General features: G+C 33.4%; 3 protein-coding genes across 4 annotated transcripts; 1 reads left to right on the top strand and 2 right to left on the bottom strand.

The window, feature by feature from the left end:
- Positions 1–4,550: 4,550 nt before the first annotated feature.
- On the bottom strand, positions 4,551–8,415 carry LOC113738504 (histone-lysine N-methyltransferase, H3 lysine-9 specific SUVH5-like). Of its 2 annotated transcripts, none has more exons than XM_072046352.1 (2): positions 7,959–8,415; positions 4,551–6,277 (listed from the first exon to the last, which is right to left on the bottom strand). In XM_072046352.1, exon 2 carries the CDS (start codon positions 6,227–6,229, stop codon positions 4,928–4,930), a length of 1,302 nt encoding a protein of 433 aa, XP_071902453.1. In that variant the 5' UTR covers positions 6,230–6,277; positions 7,959–8,415; the 3' UTR covers positions 4,551–4,927. The 2 variants fall into 2 exon arrangements, with proteins under 2 accessions (XP_071902453.1, XP_027121540.2); XM_027265739.2 differs by having other exon boundaries at positions 4,551–6,481; positions 7,959–8,411.
- Positions 8,416–13,888: 5,473 nt separating this feature from the next.
- LOC113740420 (uncharacterized) lies at positions 13,889–15,473 on the bottom strand. The gene is made up of 2 exons (XM_027268046.2): positions 15,240–15,473; positions 13,889–14,597 (listed from the first exon to the last, which is right to left on the bottom strand). The coding sequence occupies exons 1-2, from the start codon at positions 15,366–15,368 to the stop codon at positions 14,154–14,156; spliced, it is 573 nt and encodes a 190-aa protein (XP_027123847.1). The 5' UTR covers positions 15,369–15,473; the 3' UTR covers positions 13,889–14,153.
- Positions 15,474–16,111: 638 nt separating this feature from the next.
- LOC113739342 (probable polygalacturonase At1g80170) lies at positions 16,112–22,666 on the top strand. The gene is made up of 8 exons (XM_072045019.1): positions 16,112–16,237; positions 16,444–16,593; positions 17,541–17,696; positions 19,843–20,050; positions 20,851–20,932; positions 21,226–21,334; positions 21,514–21,627; positions 22,430–22,666. The coding sequence occupies exons 1-8, from the start codon at positions 16,112–16,114 to the stop codon at positions 22,664–22,666; spliced, it is 1,182 nt and encodes a 393-aa protein (XP_071901120.1).
- The last annotated feature ends 808 nt before the right edge of the window (positions 22,667–23,474 follow it).

The following is a 23,474-nucleotide window of genomic DNA, read 5'->3' as shown; positions in this document are numbered from 1 at the left end:
CTCACTTTTTTTTAAGGAAAAAAAATACTATTGGGGTCATATTCTACCATTTTAGGGACAAAAATAAATATGGATCAGATCATTTATTTAACTATAAATAGGATCTAATCTTTTTACCCTTAAAACAAGACAACGTATAGGTCATATGATGGGTTTAGGATAAAATGTGGTCGAACACTTAAGTTGAGTTCAAATTTTATAGACTTAATTTTACAAGAGATGTAAAGTTATCATTTTAAAAGTGAAAAACGAAAAATTTTGTTTAATAAAATGCGAGGCACATTTTGAGCGATTTTTCAATCCATTATTGGTTATGACTCAAATAATTTGCATTTTCATATCTCCTTGCATTAATTATGTCTCAATATGGCAAATAGATTTTGGCACATTTGGCAATTGTTGCAACACTGGTCATTTCCGTTTAGTCAATTAATGGACAAATGATGCACCACAATATCCCAAAAATTATGAATATTCCAATCGCAGGCAATAATCTCACTACCAACCAATATTCAATAATATCCCATTGATCAATTCATTTATAAGCACTGGTAAAGTAGTTCAATCCTAGCTCCGGATACATTTGAACAATACATAGCATACCACAAAAAGGGGAAAAAGCAAAAGGAAATCCCAAAGTCCATCATCATAGTTTTCTGAAAACGCAAAATCCAAAAAGTTTGAGATTGGAGAAGGACAAATGTAAAAAGAATAAAGGTAAGAAACTTTTCTTTCTCTGTTCCAACTTATGACAGATTTGTTTTGCAGATAAATAGTTGATTCAAATACTTTGATGTTTGCAAAAGTTTTGTGTAAATTAGGACGATCGAGGGTTTGATTCTCACTATATTAATTTTTTGTGTTATCAGCTCCCACACTTAAATTTGTAGACAACTCCATATTTTGGAGACCTAGCTACTTCCAGCACAAATTGACTATTCACACTAAAATGATTTTTCAATCAGCAAATAAACAACGATTTATGCATGCAAAGTGGACCAAAAGTAATTAAGTACCACTGACTTATCATTAATAAACTAAAAATACAACAACATATGAAAAGCCAGAATTAGAAAACCTACTATCTGCAATATACGACCAAGAAAATTAAATTTACAGAGTAAAAGGAAAAGGGTTCTCATTAAAAAAAAAAAAGTTAAAATTACAAAGCTCAAAGAAAAGGGTTGTCAAGAGAAACCAAGGATGGTCTGACTACAAACAAAACCAAAATGCTGGACTAAGTTTTGCATGCAATAAGATAAGATGAGTCTTTCTCACGAGCATGTGACTAGAAAACAAGTAGGGTTAATGACATAGCACAAGTTTTACCACGGCCCTGGATTCCGTGTACAATGACAACTGCATCAAAGACAATTGGGATAATTCCAGAAACCTATTCTAAGATATCTAACAATTTTGCTTAGCTTCTCTTAGATTATAAAAATTAAACCTATCTTCCTTAGCATAGGAAAATGATTATATTGGCCTTCATTAAATATGTAATTTACTCTATATTGCTACGAGATATATATATATATATACAACTAATAAAAAGAAAAAAAAAAGGATAAAATAATCCTACATTTCGTGTTCACAACTAACGATTCCATCTCTCTCCCTCATATGTTCCCTCTTTCCTCTACAGTGTTAGATGAACAGTAAAAGCTAGGAAGGTATGTATAATTTTTGAAACTTGAGGAGAATTCTCCAAAATTATTAAAAACCTCAACGGCAGTTCGTGAAATTTTCCCAAGACCATTTCCTTTCACTTAATTAATGAACAACTAATGGGGGCTGAGCGTTCCAATTGGGAAAACAAGAAGAAAGAGTATAATGAACGAATTTTGGTGACAAGGAAGAAGGAAAAAGGATAGCGAGACCTAAAATTTAGGTGGGTGGGGGGCGGGTGGGTTCGGCATTAACCTTTTTTTTTCACTTTGGCTCAAAATGCTACTAATATTTAAATCTTAATTCAAGCGTAAAATAAGTGAGCGAAGTTGCCTAATGATCTCACAATAATTTACATTAATTAGTATACAATTATATATCAGTGGCGGAGCTAGAAAAATTCTCAGTGGGGTAAAAACAACACTAAAATTTTTTATTTACTCTTTTTTTTTAAGTTTTTTAAACCAAAAAAATTCACCAACAAGTTGAAATGAAAAGGGTTTTTTTTAACTTATTTCAAATAGAACTTTGTGACTCACATATCCTTTTCGAATATTAGTTCATGAATTAAGTTAGAGGACCACGTACTTCTTTCATTTCCTTCATAAAAAAACTCTGGAGACACACTTGAAATTATATCAAAGTTCTATAGATATTATAGGAATTTAAGGGAGGGCAGTGGGGGACCTGCGCCCCCACCTTAAATCCGCCACTGTTATATATCAAAGTAGAGAAATTTTTTAATAGCTAATTAATCATTTTCCTTTGCTAAACGTGAACATTCTTTTTGAGCATTTGGACAACAAATTAAGTGTCTGAAGTTGTTTACTATCATTATTTTCTTCTAAAAACCACAAAATTTTGAAGTGTTGTCAAAATGTAAAGTGATGATGTGCATGAGAAATGGTGTATTGTTTACTATCAACGACCACATTATCACGGTAAAGAAGTTTAAATCAAACAGATTCTTATTTTTTATTTCATTAAAAAAAAAGGTAATAAATTGTCATCTTTATTCCAAAAGTACTTATGCGTATCCTGAGAAATTTAATTAGAAATCCTGAAACCTTTTTTTTTTTTTTTTGGAGGGAACAAAAACTGAAAGTTACATCTCTCCTTTAAATTCTTATCCTATTTTCTTTGGTGAAACATTAATTAAAAGGTGGCTGACGAATTATCAAAGGCTTTACTTTGGCTAGTGCTAATCCGACCACAACATGCTATTATGGACATGGGAAACTGTGAAAGTTTCCATCAATTTACATCTCCATATCGTTTTGCTTTTGTTTCTTTTTTGCTTCGGTAAGTAACAAATTTACGCGGAGCATTAGTTAACAGGTTTTCTAGTCAATGTTAGAATTTTGTAGTAGATTTCCAAGTTGTTAGATTTTATTTTATTTTTTTTGAAAAATTTCATAGTCGTTCGAGTTAAGCTGCAATTTCTTGAATATGATCATGAAATGTTACTCTTCGTAGTCCATACAGATGGTCGGATTGACATCCTACAAAATGCATGGAGAAAGTCACTTTTTTGGGCATGCAATATTCTTAGGATATGATTAGTGTAGCCGTATTGGCCAGTGGTGGAGCTAGAAATAATTCTTAGTGGGGCAAAAAATAATATCAAATTTTCATCCTTGTCTTTCCTAAAAGTAGTACATAACAATATAATATTCACATAAATTTCATTACATTTATTTACTGGGGGCACTGTATGTTCATGTGGAACTTTTTCATTGAATTTCGAGCAACTATTAGGCCTGCCAAGTAGTTGCTCTGAATTAACATAAAAATTTTCATTTGATGAGTAATATAACATAAAATCACATAATAACACAATAATTCTGACCTTTTAGAAAATGTAAGAAACCTTTTAGAGCAACCACAGATATAAAATTTATTATTTTATTTTTTTTTTAAAAAAAGTCACCCGCCACTTTATTAGAAAAAATTAGATTTACTTTATATTAACTAAACAGCACAATTCCTCCATAGTTTTACTTTTGTTTAAAAAAATTCACAAAATTCATTTTGCTGATGTAGAAGGCCATTGTTTTGAATTTTGTAATAGTTCATTTCCATTAAATTACAAATAATCATACTTACATTTACTTCTAAACAACATATATAATGGGGGGTACAACTGAAAATTTTTTAGAATTGTATGCATCATAATAGGGGCACAAACTGATTCTAAGAAAGATCTTAGGAACAAAATTCCAGTCCAAACTGAACTTCCAATTTGCACGAGTCCTTGGTATCTTCCTCTAGCCAGCCATTTCATCTTCACGATTATTAATAGGAAAATGTACATAAACAAGTAGTCGATGGGGGCGTTGACCTTTCAACTTTAATTGGAATAGTATCATCCTTTAAAAAAAAAAAAAAAAAAAAAAAAAAGGCCGTTTCGATCCCTCTATTTTAATTTGAGACATTGTCGTTCTTTAACTTTTATTGTTGAATCAACTTGGTCCACCAACTCTTTTATTGAGCCCCTTAAATAGGGGATAAATCGTCAATTCATTGCTCAGAAATGATTAAACTTTATTTTACTCTATAAATAAATCCATATACATTATACAAAATGCGTCAGGGAATTCACTCCCTTGTCTTTAAGCAAGAGTTCATACACAAGATTTAGGGTTGGAATATGACTTGCAATTTTTTTTTTCTCTCACCATAAAGAATAATTTGCCTCCCTAATTAAATCTTGTGTCACTTACACTTTCATCCTATGCATACATGCATCTATACACGTACCTATGTCCATATGTAACATATTTATTCTGTTAAGGCTTCAATATGCATAATCAAGAACCCAATTTGTTATGGGATCTTGCAGAACAGCTAACACAGTAACAGAAGTAAAACACTCTGCAAAATAAGAACCATAAAAGCATTCATCTGCTAATGCTAGCAAAATCCTTAGCTAGTTAGCTAAACATCATAGTTCCTGTCACTGGCAGCACACCAAATTCAAGTAGACCATCTACCTTTACACAGCATCCCTTCAAGTAGATCAAAAGTGGGACAACAGGAAAAGACTATCACTAAAAGCCTTTTCTGCATTGGCTATTCTATACTAATTGCTACAGATGATAGATCCCGCATTTACAAACGTAGAGAAAGACTACAGCTATGTTGTCTGATTATCCTCTCCTGGAGGCTGGTACTGCGATTATGAGCCTGAGTAGCAAAATGTGAAGGTATCTGGACAATTCGGGTTCTTGCAAAAGGCATCTGCTCGTTTTAGAACTGTTCATTCTACCAGCCTTTTCATTTCAAACTTGAATGCCAGCTTACCAAGTTGATCTCTCACCTCCCAGCAACCAACGACGGTGTACAGCCCATCGTAGACATATGCGAGACCCTTCCCATTGTTAATTCCTAAGGTATCAAATGCTTTAAGAGTTTTACGACAATGAATGACCCTCACAGGAAAATTGTCAACCATGTTGTTCTTCAAAGCAAGGTTCCCCATAACCATTTTTTGGTCCCTGGGCTTCTTATTTGTAACATTTGGATTCCCCCCTTCACCTGTGTAGATGAATACATCAGAAGACTTGGTGACATTTTCATAACGACCCGAGTCCACAATGCTAATTGCATAAGTTTTGCTGCCAAATCTAGCATATGAAATACCACGAAAAAGTTGGTGATGTAGGCCAACTACAGCAAGTTCAGCCCTAAACTGAAATTTAGCACCAATTTCAATACCAGATACATTTCCAATATGTTGATCAGTGTTGATCCACTTTCCTTCTCTCCTCAGAATCATTGCTGCCTTTATGCAATTACGAGCAGTAGCATACGCTCGGCCCTTCAACCCTTGGTTTTCTTCTCGCCGAAGTTGTAAGTATAACTTTTCAAACTGCTTCAGTGCCTCCAACACTTTGTACTGACTACCAGAGACACTACTAGAACCTGAAGCAGGAGATACACATGCAGTCAAATTCAGTTCCAAATCTCTAAATCCAGCTCTAGCCATTTTTAATGCAGCTTTACTTTTACTCAATTCCATAAACTCAGATCCCCCACCTCTTTTATCTCTGTTTACCTGACTAAGTTGGTATTGACCTTTGACCACATTTTCAAGACAGACATCCTTATGCACTTCTCCCGAAGTGGCATTCCTTTCCTGAACTTTATGTTTGCTCTCCCCCTCCAGAATCTTAATTTTCCAAGTCAATGACTTTGGTTCTACCCGAGCACTTCTATCAGTCAAAAGCCTTGACTGAGAAGAAGAGAAACCATGCAGGCCTCGATTGCCTCCTGGCAAATACTCAGATTCAGAAATCTCTTTTCCGACCTTCTCAAGTGGATGACTACTCGGCATAGGGTGGCATGATGTTGTTGCACTTGCACCACTTGCATTCAAATTTTGTGACTTAGCTTCCTTCCCAAGGACTTTCATATTGGTTGAAGACAATTGTAAAAGACGAGCATAAGCCTTACCAGACAGAATTGGTTTCTTACAAGCAGCTTTCAAATTATCTTTTCCAACAACTCTTGAAGGTTTAGCTGGTAGAGCCACAGCACATGGAGTTTTGGAATTTTTCATGATCTGCAGAGGCCTGTGTTGAGGATTTAAAGAGCCAACTTCAGTGCCCTGGAGATGAGAGACATCAAGCTTAGTACTCTTAAAGAGGGGAGGATTTCCCTGATAGTGATAACTGCCACTTTCAGCCACTTGCTCTCTTCCCAGGTACGATTTCTGAGGATTTCTATAAGCTAAAATGCTTGTCATGGCTGACAGAAATCTATGCCAATCTTCCAAAAATTTCTCACTAACAGGATGGCAACTGTGCAAGAACTTTAGCCCAAAAAAGGAAAACACAATCAATGACATTCAAAATAGTAACCAACACAATTACAGCATATGAAGATATATTAGAAAGTTTAATTGAATGCAATCAGGCCAGTTGAATGCGTTGCTCTTTCCAAAAAGATCATATTTTACCACCAAATTACAAAGTATTAAAAGCAAAAAATAAACTACCGACAAGGTCTCCTAGATCAAAGAGTTATCCAATAACAATTTGTCCAGATAAAAATATGTCTAGCTTCAAAAAGATTGAACACAAATGATTGTTTTTGGAGAGGGTCAAAACAGAGAAAACATCTTCACCTACTCATAGCTTTGCACTCAAATTAACAGTTTGTATTTCTTTTTTAATCAAAACAAAAAAATGCAAAATCAGGACTTTACCAACCAGTATCCCATTAATCTCAGGCCACAAAATTCTCAAAAAGTGAAAAATCAAACAATTTATCCTGTTACATTTCAAGAAGACCACACTAAGAATCTCATTTCAAGAAGACCACACTAAGAATCTTAAACTATCCTACAACCTAACCCCCCCCCCCCCCCCGGGCGCGGGCGAAAAAATCCCCCAGCCCCAAAAAAATAAACAAGACAATCCCAAATTCCGTCATCCAAATTGGAAAAGAAATAAAGAGCATTAGTAAAAAGAAAAGAAGCTGAGAACCTTCTCTTTCTCTGTTCTAAGATGGGACATTTTGGTTTGATAGTTAACTGACTCCACTAGTTTTCAGTTTCCAAAAATTTTCCACAAATTAGGACCAAGGTTGGATTCTCATAATTCTGCCACAAACACGTAGTAACACACAAATTCAAAAACTAAGTCACTATCAAGACAAATTGACTGCCACACACACTAAAATGACTTTTCAATCAACATGGTACTTGTACAAAAATATACTGAAACCAACTACAGGGACCAAGGAATCACCAAGAAGACAAGAACTACAGGGACCCAGAAAAAAGGAAAAAAACGAAAAGAACAAAATCAGAAAATTTTACTGGGAGCAACTTACAAGTTAGAACCAAGAAAACTGCAGAGCAAAAAACGAAATTTCCCAAGAAAATTACAGGAAAAGGGCAAAATTACAGAGGAATAAGAAAAGGGTTGTAAAAGAACAAAAAAATGGACCAAGGAAGTAACTAGTGTGAAAATGCCCAAAGACCCAGAAACAACAACTACAAAAAATGCCAACTTATAACCAAGAGAGTTAAAATTGCAGAGCAAAAGAAATTTCCCAAGAAAAATTACCGGTGAACGTAGAAGACACAGAGTAACAGGAAAAGGGTTGTAAAAACAAACCAAAAACGTACCCCAAAGAAGACGAAAAATGCTAGTCTAAGCTTAAAAAAAAGAAAGGGGTCTCTACTCTCTACTACAGCATATACAATACAATGCACGAACAATTTGCAACCACAACCTCCAAAATTGCAACAAAACAAAAAGGGTTTGTAGCCATAAACTTACTTGAACTTCTGGGTATGGTGATCTTGATCAAGAACGTGAAGGCTGGGGAAGTTCAAGAGTCGGTAAACTTCTAAACTATGGCGGTTCTTCACTTCTTCCACTAAGCCATAGAGGCCCCACTCACAAAGCCCAGAAAAAGAAACCACCCCGCCAAAGGCGGTTGTCGTGCTTCAGACTCAATTACTCTTTATCAGCTTTTTCACTAAAATTTCACTAGTAAATATTTACCCAAAAGACAAAAAAAAAAAAAAAAAACCCTTCTCATGCTGCACTTTCAATTTTCACTCCCTACAGAAGTTGAGATCTACGGGCAATGAAGGCTCCGTCTGTGGAATTGTGGTGCAGGTGGTTTTTTTGAGCTAAAGTGGTGCAAGTCTGTAAAAGTAAAGCCAGACATTAGATCCAAGAGAGTCATTTCCTTGGGAGGGTCCCGTTAAAGAACTGACATAATGCTGGCCCCACTTTTCCATCACTTTTTTTTTTTTGTTTCAATACGATAGATAGACGTCCAATTATTCTATGCTACTGAGAGGAGATCCGAAGAGATAGAGAAAATCGGAGGGATTCAACCATTTATCGACCCAGATAAGTGCAAAGCTACTTTAAAATGACCTGCCCCATTTTTATAATCAATGATAGGAGGCAAGATTTGATTCCTTGACCGCGGATTTGGGGCAGGGACGGTCATACAGCACGGTTCATGGTCCAGATTGAATTTCAAAAAAATGTGCGGCTCAAATAACAAGTGGTAACTCGATTTTCGCGCCAAGTGTGGGACCCACCACTATCTGTTGTGAAAATACAACCTATGGAAAAAAAGTTACACGGTGAACAAAAGAAGTTACGCGTTGTTGATGAAGAGGAAATTTGTCAGGGACGGTTGCAGGTTGCACCTGCAACCGTCCCTGCCCCGAGTCCCTTGACCGCCCACCCCATCAACTTTAGTGATAGCTATTGAGCTTGTTCCCACTTTCCCATCACAGTAACCTCTTTTTTTGAGTAGAAAAAAGTTTGAGTGGGACCATAGACTACTTATCTCACACATCAGCAACGAAATTTAATTTTCATTACGATAACTCTTAACTTTTTTGTTTTCGGTAGAAAAAAGTTCAATACGAACTATAGGTCACTCAGACCTCCCATCGAAAATGAGACTCACGAATATTTTATAAAAAAAGAAAGTGACCTATATTTGTCAAATTAAATCAACTTATATTGGGCTAATTTCTTAGAATATTGTTAAAATTGAAAATTGTCAGAAAATTGGTGTCCTTCGAAGATGGGTTCGGAATTAGGGGTCGCCGCATTATTAACGTGCGACTTCTAATAAAAATACTTTTATTTTTCATTTATTTTGGGATTGCTTTAGTTTTTTTTTGTTTTTTTCAATAGCTTCACCGCTCATCACATGAGCGGTGACTTTTTTTTTTTATTTTACAAAAACTTCGCCGCTAATGTTTTATCTTTTTTCCATTCATGAGCGGCGAAGGAACTTATCTTCTTTCCAAAGTTTTTTATCTTTTGTTTTTCCGCATCGCCACTCATCTCATGAGCAGAGATACATTTCTTTTATTTTTTTAATAAAGCATAACCGCGACAAAAGTAATTTTTTTCAGAAAACCTTGCTTAATTAGGGTTTAGAGTTTAACATTTTACATGAAACCCTAATTTTCAAGCCCTCACAGTGTAACCTTGTCACCCTAATTTTAAAATCAAAATTCCTAAATCGTATTATTAAAATTCTATTATAAACCAGAATTATCAAAAATTTAATATATAATATTAGAATTATGTTAATTTTATAAATTTAGATGATAATCAAATTGCTCTTAAATCACTAATAAAATTTGACTAAGTCGTATTTTTGAAATTTTTAATGTTAATGTTAATTTAAATAATAATAAATAATATAGCATTGAGCAATATTTATAGAATGTAATAATGATAATAAATTAGGCTTAATCAAGATTTAGCGTTTAACATTTTACCTAACATGAAACCATAATTTCCAAACCCTCACAGTGTAACCTTTAATATAAACAATGTAACCCTTAAAAATCTAAAAAAAAAATTGACGGTCAGGAAAATAATTTTTTATAAAAAAAATAATAGGCTTCAGTGCTTTTTTTTAATTAAAAAAATAATTAGAGCCATAATTACAACCGTTCGTTAGATGGTTAGGTAGAATGTATGGTAGGAAAACTATCACCGCAATTGGTATCTGCAGTTTTACTTTAAAAAAAATACACTGTTCCACTTTTAAAAAAATTGCTTTTTCACTAAAATTTTTTTTTTTTGGCCGCAATCTGCGTTAAAAGAAAAATTGACGCCGCAAATCAGGAAAAAAAAAAAAATTTTTTTGACGCCGCAAATGAATTGAAGAAAAGTAGACGCCGCAAACAAAAAGTGGACGCCGCAAATTTCATTTACCGGGTCAAGCTATTGTCTCATGCTCTTGGTGCAGGCACACATGCATAGAAAACACTTTAGTTGCTAAATTCTAAGGATGAAAATATGAACATTAAAGAAAACAAAGTGTGCTAATTATTATTTTTTTTTATCTTTTTTTCTGACGGAGTGGGTGTCCAGGTCAATTCTTACGGGGCCTGACTAAGGCTCCGTTTGATAACACTGAATCTGAATTCTGAATTCTGAATACTGAATACTGAAATAATTAATTTGTTGAATTTTAAACACTGAAAAGAGATATATGAATGTTTGAATCATAATGCTGAACCTATTTATAGTATTTGATAAATATTCATAACTTAATGCTTAATAAACTAAATTGTACAATTTTGCCCTTCTATCTTTTAATCCAAAAAGGAAATAGAACTTATGATTTAATTAACTTAAAATTGTTAGGTATGAAAATGACAATGATTGTGAAGAGCAATGCATACAATGACAATGTTTCTTTGTATGGGAAAAGAGTACGGTTTCATCATTTTGAGAATGGGAAAACAAATTTTTAATACTCCAAAAGCACGTTCAATTACATTTCTCAATCTTGCATGTGCTTGGTTAAACCGTTCTTCTTTTGATCTTGGACGAGAAGGATTTCGAAAATTAGACAACCATTATTTAATATTTCGATATGGTGTCATAAAGCCACGTGTGTGTGGATAAGCTGCATCACATAAATAATATTTATTTGCACAAAAAAAAATATATCAAAATAAAAATGTTTGTGGATGAAAATTACTGCAAAAAAAATACTATTGTTAAAAAAAAATTTTGAATAGAGAATATCAGGTTGTTTTGTCTAATTAGATAAGGATTTTGAATAGGGAATATTAGGTTGTTTAATTAGATAAGGATTTTGAATGTAATTAACAAATAGGAATATATTTGGTAGATAAGATAAAATAATTGAAATAAATCTCTTGATTCTTATCAAATTAAGCATTCAGCTACGATTCTTGTGCTGAAAAAAATACATACAAATTCAGCACCACTTAATAAGTTCAGCAGGTGAATTTTTATTTATCAAACACCCACAACATCTGAATGTTTGAATGAATTCAGTTTCAGCACTTTTTTATGTTATCAAACAGGCACTAATCCCACTCCGACCCGGATGGAGAGGCCCCATCCTCCGAACACATTAACAGCGGGACTCGAACCCTGATTGTCAGGAAGATCGCCATACCCTAAAGAGGGGGAGCGGACCACTCGAACTAGATTGTAACAAAAGTTCCTACACTATCTTACAAGCAAATCTAAAACAAAAATTCCAGCGTAAGACTCTGCATACCCCCCGGAATTTACTTTGTTTGGTTTGAAATGATTTCAGATAAAATAATTTATTTTATAAATTTTAATCACTTTTTTATCTCACATATATGATACATCATGTTATAAAAAATATTATAATAATTATTTCAAATAAATCATCCAAATAAATTCCTATCCCATCCATGTTCCTAAGAAAGTGATTCAAGTCGCATTGCATTGCTACTTTTGATCTGTCAGACATTGAATTCTGCTGTTCTAGGGCGGGCCGAATAATTGGCAGGGCAGCACTTGACGACGGAACATCTCTGAACAAAAGGCGTCAGGAAAAAAAAAATTGAACAAAAAGTACAAATGCTTCGCACTCATTCGCACTCATCTGATGAGCGGCGAAACATTGAAAAAAAAAAAAAGGAGAAAATTGGCTAAAATAAAGGCAGCCAAAATAAACACAAATTAATAGTACTTTTATTGATAGCTGCATTTTGTAATTGCGGCGATCCTTAAATCGGAACAATACCTCAAATCACACCACTTTTCGAACAATTTTTTATTTTAGCAATATTCTTAGAAATTCGTCCTTATATTGGCATCCTGACTCTACTCATTGCATGTTGGACCAAGGGCAAAAAAGTTTTTATCAACTCGAGTTAATTAGAGGTTGCTAGGGCTTGGTTGGAGGAGTGGCAGGAAGCAACCTTTCTTAAAAATTCAAGATCAAGATTTGGTAAAAAAAAAAAAAAAAAAATTGTAAGGTTCAAATTATATCTTGTATATCATGTGTAGAATTTATAAAATTTTATTTTATAATTATATATTATTAAAAATAAATTACATTTTATACATTTTGCTTAAAATCGACCCGTTTCCTGACAACGGTTTGGACCCATGTCCTAGTTGGCGTTGAGTAGGGCTGTGCAAAAGCCAGTGCCAGTAAAGGTTTGGTGCATTATTTTCAAAGATCTTTTCAACGATGCATTATTTTAAGGGATAATTTCAAAAACCTCCTTGAGATTGGTCATAATATCATTCAGTTTCCTTAAAATTTTTAAATTCGCACTTACCTCCCTTATCAACTTGACAAAACTAAATATTTCTATCAAATGTCAAAAATTGATAACATTGCTCTTGCTCTTAATAACTATTTAACCACAAAGCCAAAACAAAATAAAATTTTGAAACCAAAAATTGTAAATTAAAAAAAAATAAGTTGCTAGCTAATAATGGTTCATATTTCTTTATATTGGGGTCATGGCAGAATATCAAATGACGTAGATAAATTAAACTTAATCAAGATCAACCACTTAGGAGGATTTTGGTGCATAATTAATACCTTAAAAAATTTTATGCATAGTTAAGTTACAATTAAGGAAGTCAAGATATATTTTGGGAAAATATGTTTTAATTCATGATACAGTTTAAGTTGTATTGAAAACCAAAATAATCTCTTCATATGTGTGAATTTTTCAATGTGTAAATTTTGCTTTTGCTCTTGCTCAACCTCCGTAGTTTCTCGATTTTTTAACATCGATGAATTCTGTTATCGTTTGGTTAAAAAAAATATTTATCAAAATTAAGGATTCGAAAGCAAATGAGTTTTCACTTATCGTGCTTATATCATAAGAAAATATTGGACAGGTAACTGTGAGAATGAGATTTCTCGATTAGAATCTCAGGCCTTCTCCTTTTTCTTTTCCTTTGTAGAGTCCAAATCTCCTTTAACCAAAATGAAATGAAATGTCCTTATCGATGTTCATTTTGGAGAAAAGGATCTAGTGCGGTTGGAGTTTGATACGAATCAGTTCGATTGTTATACTTTTTATGTTACTTGATGCATAATTATATTAAATTGTTATATTCAAAATAAAAGTAGCATACAATTGTACTTGAATAAAATATTTAACATATATTCAATACAACATCTTGATGTATTTGTACATTAAAATTTTGAACATATACAATAATTGGACGAAACCGCACAGAATACAATTATACTGAGTCCGTGCCCCTCTTTCTCCATCTCGTCTATGCATCTACCCCACCGCTTTGGCCGGAGAAAGAAAAAAAAAGAAGAAGCTTTTTGAAACGTCAATAAATCTATTGAAAATAACTTAAATGTTCGCCTTGGGTTGTTTTTTCTACTTTTAACTCTAAAAGTAAAAAGAAAAAGGAATAAAATAGAAGAGACATGACGATGATGCAACTCAAAAACAATGGCGAATTACTCCTTGAATTGTGCAAGTATTAACAAATTGGATCTCAATTGACCCTAAAGGCAGCCCCTAAAGGGAATTAATTGTATTTGGCCAAAGATGAAAATATGACAAAGTAAATTACCAAAACCAAGCATATTCTTCATTTTTTACCTTCAAGCCCCCCGGGGGAACTCCTCTTTTTTTTTTTTTTTCTCCTATCCCAAAATAATATAATAGTTGTAAGTTACGTACATTAGAGAAGTTCTCACTCGGCCTCTTGTAACCCACCCAAAAGTACGGCTCCAATGAAAAGCCCAGCACTAGCAACCCCAAGTGCACCGGCCACCACCGCTTGCACCGCCACGAGGCCTGCGGAATCATCGGGAATCACCACAATGGCCACAATGGCGGCCACCAAAATCGGCAGTGCCGCCGAGGCTAAGTCGGACGGCGAAGACCCGGCAGCCTTTTCCAGTAAGCTAAGCAGGCCCAAATCCTCTGCTTTGGAAAATAAGCCCAGTTTCTCTATGGATGAAAGCGTGATGCCAAATTCCTCAGCCTTTGACAACAATCCCGCCTTTTCCACATTGCTTAGGACTTTGCTCTTTTCCAACTTCTTGTACACATCAAATTCGACTTCTTCGCTGCCTTCATAGAAGATGCCTGCACCAAACCATTTTTTTTCCCATTTGCTATCGTATTTGTTTACCTGAAAATCAATCACATTCCCAATCTGAAATGCATAACTTCTTGTATTTTCAAATTTTTTTTTTAGTAATTTGAACATGTATTGTAATATGAGTACTTACTAATTAGGCTTTGTTCATATAATAATTTAGGATCAAAAACATTTGTTTACCAATTAAACTACTTTATTCTTATCTTTTTCAAGCTTCTTCTTTTTCTTTAATTACCATTTTAGCAAGTTATTATAGAATTGCCACGACCTCCACCACAGTTTAATAATCATAAGACAATTTGTTTTCCTTTAATCATAAGATGATTTCCACTACAAACAGTGGTTTACCCAGAAATTGATATATTTTCTTATGAAATTTTAAAAATGATGTTGGCTTAATAATTCAAGATACCTGAATGGGATGTCTTGAAGATTAGAACCAATCGCAAATAATTAAAACCAATTTCATTGTTATTAAAAAAAATCATTTGGGCTGTACACAATTTTCTTCTTTCCTTCCATCTTTCTTCAGAATTGAAATTACTACATACTAATCTGAATTTGGCAGGGGAAAGTATAAACTACAAAGTGTAAAGAAGAAGAAGATTAACATTGAATATTCAATCTGCTAAAATTTTGCATGACAAGAAAGGGAAATGGACCTCTAATTACCTTTTGTGGCGTTGCCATGGCTAGAAATCTTGGGGCATAATCACCAGAAAACCGATACAGAGGCCTTAGATTAGAGAGATTAGGCCGTAAACATCTCAGCTGAGCAGCAGCAGTACTTGTTACAGCCATTACGGACTGATTCTGTCCCTAATTCTTCTCCCTCAATTTTCTTCCCACCCAAAAACTGCAACCTATTTTTTAGAGCCCTTCTTGTAATTTTCCCTATATGGTCTGAGTTTTGGGTGGACTCAAATAAAACCAATCTTTTTGATCAAATATTACGGACCAATCATAGGATATCTTGCCCTATCCAGACAAACCCCACTCTTGCTTGCGTGGACATATTCTGCCAGCTTTAGATAATTCCTGTTTTACCAGTTTTTTTTTTGTCTTTTTCGTAGCTGAATTGGAATTCAAGTGCGATGTTTTCGAAAATAGGGACCCGGAAAAACATAATTTCTGGTCATATCCTATTACTAGGTAGTTGGCAGTAGTTGTTAAGGACTCAACTAGTTCTTGACATAGAATTTGCTTAGGTATCTATCTCTCTCGTCTCAATTAATTGATCTAAAACAAAGAATAGAAATCCGGAAAATGTTCGTTTGATGCAGGAACCCTTTTTTCTGTTTGAGTTATTGTATGAACCCAAATTGTTCTTGGAGTAAGAAGAATTTGGACGCCAGCAATTCTTGTACAGACATGAGAATTGAAGTTAGTCATAGAAATTACAAGTTGTTTTTCTAGTTTAGTCTGTATAAGATATATCATAGTAGATTAATTATGTGGTCATTGATTTCTAGTGTTGATTAGAATACTCGAGTGTAGCATAATTTTTTCTTTTCTTTCTTGATTTGGTTCTTAGTAGGGTTGCTATGGGAGTTTTTATCCCGATACTGTTTGCAGCATTTGTTCTCCCTTCCTCGGTGGTGGCACAATCATTTGTGTACAATGTTCTTGATTATGGTGCAGTTGGAGATGGCTACAATGACGATACCAACGTAATGCTTAACCTTTTGGCACAGCTTTTTCTCTCTCTCTATATATATATATATATGTATGTATGTATTCAAAGTGGTTTTCATGCTATTATTTTGCACAGGAGAAATAAGAGTACTGATATTAGGAGATAGTATAAAGGAAAAAAAATGAAATAAAGGGGATGAAGATTTGATATAATTTTGTCATTTTCATGATGATTTTTAAGGCTTTCAAGCATGCATGGGAAGCAGCATGCACGTCCACACCAGATTCATCTTCTTCTGCTCCAACCATGCAAATCCCTTCAAATACAAGTTTCTTCATTCAGCCGGTGATCTTCAGAGGCCCCTGTAGATCGCCAATCATCAATGTTGAGGTAGTCAACTAAAATGACAATTAAATTCTTTTATTTTTACTATAATTTTTTGTTTTAAAAAACTCAAAAGTAGATGTGTGTATATTAATAAGTTCCATATATATATATATAGGAGCAAAATGTGGATCCTTCTTGCGCCACAATGCAATGAATTGGATTTGAAAATTGAATAGAGGATCTAAAATTGGATTTTGGTGTCTTTGTAATTGTGATGGAATTAATCTTCTGCTAAAATGAGAGCATGACTTACTTGTTTAAAGAATTATGTTCAGACTTACTTTTTTCAGTTCAGCTTGATTTTATTTCTTACAGGCAATAATACACGCTCTTAGTTCTCGTCTTTGCATGTTTATGCCTGTTTAGGCCGAAAATATTTCGATTAAAAAGGTCATAGCTTAATTCTTACCCTTTTTTTCACTCTTATTCGTTATCGTTTGGTGGATGACATGTTCTTTGTCTTCTTTTTTTTTTTCCTGTCGAAACGATAGCTTCATTTATATAGTGTAAACAATACAGTTTTTGAACAAAGGTTCAATCAAAAAGGACAACAGTCCTACAAGCTATTTTGGTGCACTAGCACCGAAGAAGATTGAGATTCACCCATTCCTCATCCAACCAAAGATCTAGAGCGTAATTGCTCAATGTAGTAATACTATCAGTCTTACTTATGTTAGCAAAAGAGAAAGAACACCAAGGATGACATGTTCTTTGTCAAGTTTAAAAAGATTTTAGTAATAAGTATCAATATCGGTAAATCATTAAAAAGTTGAATTCTCAAAAATTGACAAATAATTTGGGACGCAGGGAGTAATTAAATTGACAGTGTATATGCGATGACGGTTTAGGGTAAGGAGGAAAAAAAGCCTCCAGCCTAACGTTAGTATATTGTATGAACCCTAACATGAGTAGCAATTGATTGTATTACTCCAAACTCATTTTCTCTGCAGATAAGTGGAGAACTTTTAGCACCTGTGAACCCTACAGACTGGAGGTGCATCGGTGGGTATTGTGGGATGTGGATCCACTTCAAAAGTTTAAGAGGACTTAGACTGTATGGTGGTGGCAGAATTCATGGCCGTGGAGAAAAATGGTGGCAAAAGCTTGTAAGAGCCACGCTCACAATAATAAGAATATTCTTTTTCTTATCTTGAACAATTAATCACTTTATATGTCCTCTTCAATAATTATGGGAATAAATAACAAACCTTGCATAAAGACAGAAAATAATTACTCCTTTTTTTTTAAAAAAAATTAAATGTCTTTATAGTCCCCAAAACCTAGCTCAGGTGACAGAGACATTAGATAGGAGATCATAAGAGTTTGATTCAACTCTTAAACCCACTCACTTTGACCTTCTCTTTTTATAGGGTTCGGAGTCTCCTTTAGACTAAAAGAAAAAAAAAAAAAAAGGAAATTAAGCATGCTTATTGCTGTTTAGCTTGATGTAAAAAGTGTTATTTTTTATTTGATTTTATTTTTTGATATAGAAAGTGTTATGTCAAGTGTAGTCTAACATCTCCACCCCCTTCTCCGCCTCCTCTCCTAATAAAATATGAAAAGGCAAAGCATTATGCACTCTCCAATTTAATAAAACCATGGAAAATAACTTAAGCTTTAATGGATTCATTTCTCTTCTTTACTAAATATGTAACTAAGTCAGAAAACCACACATAATTGACAAAACCATCCATCAATTATGTCCTTATTTTTGTTCATTTTGATATGTGGAAGTGTTGTTGGGATGCCTTGAGTCAGGTCTTCGACCTATGGCAATTCGACTATGTTGCGTTTCGCTGATTCGTTTCAAACCCTAATAAAATCTGATTCTCCCAAAATTATTCTAGTGTTCTTGATTGTTCTCTTGTTTTGTTGCATTTGTTATAACAAGTTTTATGGCTATACTAGCTAGTATCTAGCAAAGATAGAAGTGCAATGCATTTTGGCAGAGGTATCCCAAATACCTTGATGACACGGTTAAGTTTTACTGTTTTCAACTATAGAAATTAAATTTTCATGTTACAACACAAAATTAACACTGACCAGTATGATTTTGGAAGCCTGTTAAAGTTTTTTTTTTAATTTTATTTCTAAGGGAATATTTTCTAAGTGCTGTGAAGGAAGAAATAGCTCTTAAGTATAGCCGTTGCTTATATTTTCTTTCAAATTGCGCAATATTTCTCATGCAAATTTTTTTTCTTTTTTTCCCCTCACAGGGTCGCAGGAAGCCAACTGTAAGTTTCCGAGTTTATTGCCAAAATAACTCTTCTTCCAAAACATATACCCAAAGTAATCTATTTTTATAATATATTACCTTTATAATCTTTTTTTTACCACTTAGGCAGCATATGTGTCAGGATGGAGATAAAAGCACATTCGATTTCTCTTTTTCATCTAATATCTTCTCCAATTTTCTTTCTAAATCTTCCCGCATTTTTTTGTTTCATTATCTTTCCCTTGTCAAACCTATATTTGAGATATTTTTACGGTAGTACTTTTTTTGATATGATGTATGTGAGATAAAAAAGGTCATTGAAAAATGTGTTGATGATATAAGCAAGTCAGTGTGTGTAAATAAGGTGTAAATAAAGTGAAATAATCTTCAATCCAAACACACTCGTAATTCTAAGAAATCAATATTTATATTAACAGCATCTAAAAAATATGCTTCTCGAGTTGATAATCTCAAGGCAAATGAAAATTATTCTCATGTCTTTTTAAGGAGTAGGAATGATAACATAAATAAATATGATAGTCTTGAAGTTTTTTAATCGCTTACAATTTTTGTTGAAATTTTTGTTGCAACTTTTGTATTTTTAAATTTTATTTTTTGAAAAATATATATGCAATAGGTTTGATACATTTTAAAAAAATTAGAGCCCAATAATAGCAAGGTCAATAATGGTAGAATTTATTTTAAATAATTATAAAGAAATTATAAAAGTTATGCAATCTTCTTGTGCCTCTATAATAAAAAAAATTTAAATTTTTAGTTCATGTTGGATACTTTAAATTAGATTTGAACTTTCTTTTCTTGTTATCGTGCATGGTAATCAGGATAACTAGATGGCAACAATAACATCATTATGGGAATAAATTTTGAAAGTAAATCACATTGGGAATATTTTTTAACAAGAGTGTTATTTTGGCAATAAACTCGTAAGTTTCCATTCTTTAACATTCACAGGAAAAACAAATATTATATACCATCACCCAAGTTTCTTTTCTTCTTTTTGTTTTTTGGGGTTGCAGGCTTTGGAGATTTCAGACTCGGATGATGTTCAAATAACTAGTTTGAACTTCAAGGACAATCCCAAAATGCATCTGGTCCTCAACAATCTAAGATCAGTTTCTGTCTCAACCATACATATTGATGCACCAGCAGATAGCAAAAACACAGATGGTATCCATATCACCGGTTCTACAGATGTTACCATAGACAGTTGCAAAATTGGCACTGGTATTTTCTTTTCTTTTTTTTTTTTTCTATTTACATTTACATGTGCTTCAAAATATTTACATTTACATGTGCTTCAAAATATTAGACTTCAGGTTAATTCCACTTTGCATCCTTCAACTATATCCAAATTTTCATCTTTGGCCTATAAACTTTAATGGGACACTTTTTTTTTTTTATAATTTTTTCTCAGTATAATTGAGAGGTCTTGAACAGTTACATTCCCTTTTTCGCACCACTCAACTCATCCAGTTTTCGAATTCAATTAGTTGTTAAACATATATAATTTAATCAATATAGCAACTTAATACTTTCGACACTTAATTTTCAAATTTCAAATTTTAAACTTCAGTTTTATCAAACAGGCCTTATAAGTATGATAGATTTTATACTTTAGGAACTATAATGTGATACTTCAAGAACTCCAGCAAGACATATTTCATACTTTAGGGACTAAAGTATCTCATTTTAAAATTTAGAAACTAAAATGTGAATTCGGATAAAGTTGAAAGATGCAAAGTGAAATTAACCCCTCTCGGCTCCAGCAAGATTGGTTACCAAGTGTGAATTAGTATATCTTATATTAGTTCATCTAGATTATTGTGGGATATTCTTTAGTGATCTTAAGGAAGACACTTTAATAACTTAGGAATATGTGCATAAAGATGATTTTTTTTTTTTTTTTGAAAACGTGCATAAAGATGATTAATCCAATGGCAAATTGGCAAATTTTTGTTGACTTTATAAAACGAATTCATGCAAAGCAATTTAATTGATTGCCACGGTACATGCATGATGGGCAGGCGACGATTGCGTCTCAATTGTAAATGGATCTGCAAATGTGAGGGTTACCAACATCTTTTGTGGCCCTGGGCATGGCATAAGGTAAGAATCAGTTATTTCCTTACGTTTTTTCGATTTGCAGTTTTTCCTTTCTTGGAGCAACACATATTGCTTAAAGTCAATTGATTTCACCCATTTTTTTTTCTTTTTGTGCTAATTAAATGTTTGTTATGTGTTCTTGTCAACTTTGAATTTGCTCTAATCTAGAATAAATTGAATTCTTGAACATCCTTGAAGGTGGTTTTGAAAACAATTATATTGGAACCTACAAAGAAAATGCTTCTGAAATTTGCATCCGACCATTTTTTTTTTGTTTTGGCCAAATCCCATTACAGTATTGGGAGTTTAGGCAAGCACGGTGCAGAAGACAAAGTTGAAAACATCTACGTTAGTGATGTTGTGTTCAGAAACACAGAGAATGGTGCTAGGATTAAGTCGTGGCAGGTAATTTGTGTTTTCCATGATTAAATTCAATGCATGGTTTGCCAATTAAGATGCTTTTTTTTTTTACTGCATTTTTTTTTTGTGATTTTTACTGCTATGTAGTACATGTTTAATCTTTTCTTATCAGGGTTCATATATTGAAACATAACACATGATGAATATAAATTGGGTTCAAGCAGGGTGGCAAGGGTTATGCAAGAAATATAATCTACGAGAGAATAATGTTGCAGGATGCAGATAATCCCATTATCATTGATCAATTCTACTGTGACCATGAAAAATGCAAAACTCAGGTTAACAATTTCTTCTGTGGATTGTTTCACATACTTTTAGTATTCATCATTGTACTTATAATATGTATTTAGATTGTTTCATATAATTTAAGTATTAATCATTCTATAAAAAAATAATAATGTCTTTTTTTTTTTTTTTATGTAGTAGTGCCACTTTGCACTCATGATGTTGCTATGAATTTCTACATTTTGCTTTAATCTTTTATTTTTGGACATATCATACCCTATGATAATTATTTGTCAATTGTCCAAACCCTGACATATCTTTGGTTGCTAGTGAAAATATATGGTAAATTGTTTAGAATGCAGAATCTTGATAACTTCCATATAAAAGCATCAAGTTCGATATTAGGGGAAGGGGGCCCAAGTTTTAGGAAATTTGATTGTTCTCCCAGAGAAGATTAAAGATTTTTTTAAAAAAATGCTCTTTAGAAATTTAAACATGAAGTTTTTTAGATGTCATATGTTTAGATTTAGATATGTTAAAATCCACCCCCTCAATATGAATTTTCTGATTCTGTCTACCCTGGCGATATTAAATTCATTGGCTCCATTTAGATTAGCTGTTTTTTGGGGTGTTTTTAAAAAATTTTACTATAGCAGAGTTTTTAAAGTATATTTTGGGATATTTGTAAACATTATAAAAATTTTTAAATTACTTTTAGAGTATTTTTATAATATTTGAAAAACCAGTTTTTTTTTTAAAAAAATTTCAACTTTTATTACTTTTTCATATGTAATAGCAGTGTGTAAATGTATCTTTTTTTTATTGCATCTCACTTTATTCATGTTTTGGCCGTAGGAATCTGCAGTGCAAATTCATGACATCACATTTAGACAGGTGATTGGAACATCAAAGAATAAGGTGGCGGTGAAATTAGATTGCAGTGAGACAGTTCCCTGTAGCAATATAATTCTGAATGATATTTATATTCTTTCAAGTGAAGATCAGAGTACCACCACTTCCGATTGCAAAAACGCTCATGGAACAATTCAAGGACGAATGGTTCCTAATCCATCGTGTTTGACAAAAGTGTAGTAGACCTTCATGCTATAGAATAGTATAGTTGAACCAAGCCTGGTCAAGGATAGGATTTGCACACTCTGCAAGTTTATCCATTGAAATTAATTAGTACAATTTTGTAGGCCTTGAACAATCATTTTCCCCTCCTTGTTCTTGTTGAAATGCATTGATGGCCTCTATATGATTTTATAATCCTTACAAGTTGTCTATCCAAATTGCTAGTTACCAGTGATGGACTCATTTCGAATAGCTGACCTGCCATTGTTGCCAATATAATGCACGGGACAGGGTTTATCCGGTGCGCATTTTCAGATCGTGATTACGGATTCTCTTGTCAACAATACATATATGTATATAATGCATTGCTAGGAGCAAGACTCAAAACCCTAGTTCCCATTAGACAAAGTGTTAGAATTTTTTCAACTGCGCCTAGCTTTCAATGGCGTCTGTCTACATTCATCCATCATCCATTGGATTGGAATATCACAAGAAATCAAGTCACCAAAAAATTCTCTTTTTTGGTGTTATTGCGAGAAAAGGCAAAAGAAAGAAAAGATGGAGTTTGCTTATTTAGTCTTCAGGGAAGAGAAGATAAGGGAGAACATCCGGAAAAGGCAAAGGAAATAAGAGTTGGAGTTCTCATTTCACCAATTTTTCTATAGCTTTCTCGGCCTTTTGGCTAGGATCAAGAGTAGTTGGATGTGGATTTTCTTGGAAGGAAGTTAGAAATTCCCTGCTCATTTATTTGTATAGGACAAGTCAAATCCTGGCAACCAACTGAAGGTGCAATGTCCCTCTCAATTCATTGATTTGGTATCCAATC

The sequence above is a fragment of the Coffea arabica genome, chromosome 4c (genome assembly GCF_036785885.1).
Source record: "Coffea arabica cultivar ET-39 chromosome 4c, Coffea Arabica ET-39 HiFi, whole genome shotgun sequence".
Classification (NCBI taxonomy): domain Eukaryota; kingdom Viridiplantae; phylum Streptophyta; class Magnoliopsida; order Gentianales; family Rubiaceae; genus Coffea; species Coffea arabica.
This window is presented reverse-complemented; position numbering and strand designations above follow the sequence as displayed.

Excerpts from the sequence above, each read along its gene's own strand:
- LOC113738504 (XM_027265739.2), bottom strand. The coding sequence starts at position 6,415 with ATGACAAGCATTTTAGCTTATAGAAATCCTCAGAAATCGTACCTGGGA.
- LOC113740420 (XM_027268046.2), bottom strand. The coding sequence starts at position 15,368 with ATGGCTGTAACAAGTACTGCTGCTGCTCAGCTGAGATGTTTACGGCCT. Across the intron at positions 14,598-15,239 it reads CCATGGCAACGCCACAAAAG|GTAAACAAATACGATAGCAA; the intron begins GTAATTAGAGGT and ends ATTGATTTTCAG.
- LOC113739342 (XM_072045019.1), top strand. The coding sequence starts at position 16,112 with ATGGGAGTTTTTATCCCGATACTGTTTGCAGCATTTGTTCTCCCTTCC. Across the intron at positions 20,051-20,850 it reads CAGTTGCAAAATTGGCACTG|GCGACGATTGCGTCTCAATT; the intron begins GTATTTTCTTTT and ends CATGATGGGCAG. Across the intron at positions 21,628-22,429 it reads ATGAAAAATGCAAAACTCAG|GAATCTGCAGTGCAAATTCA; the intron begins GTTAACAATTTC and ends TTTTGGCCGTAG.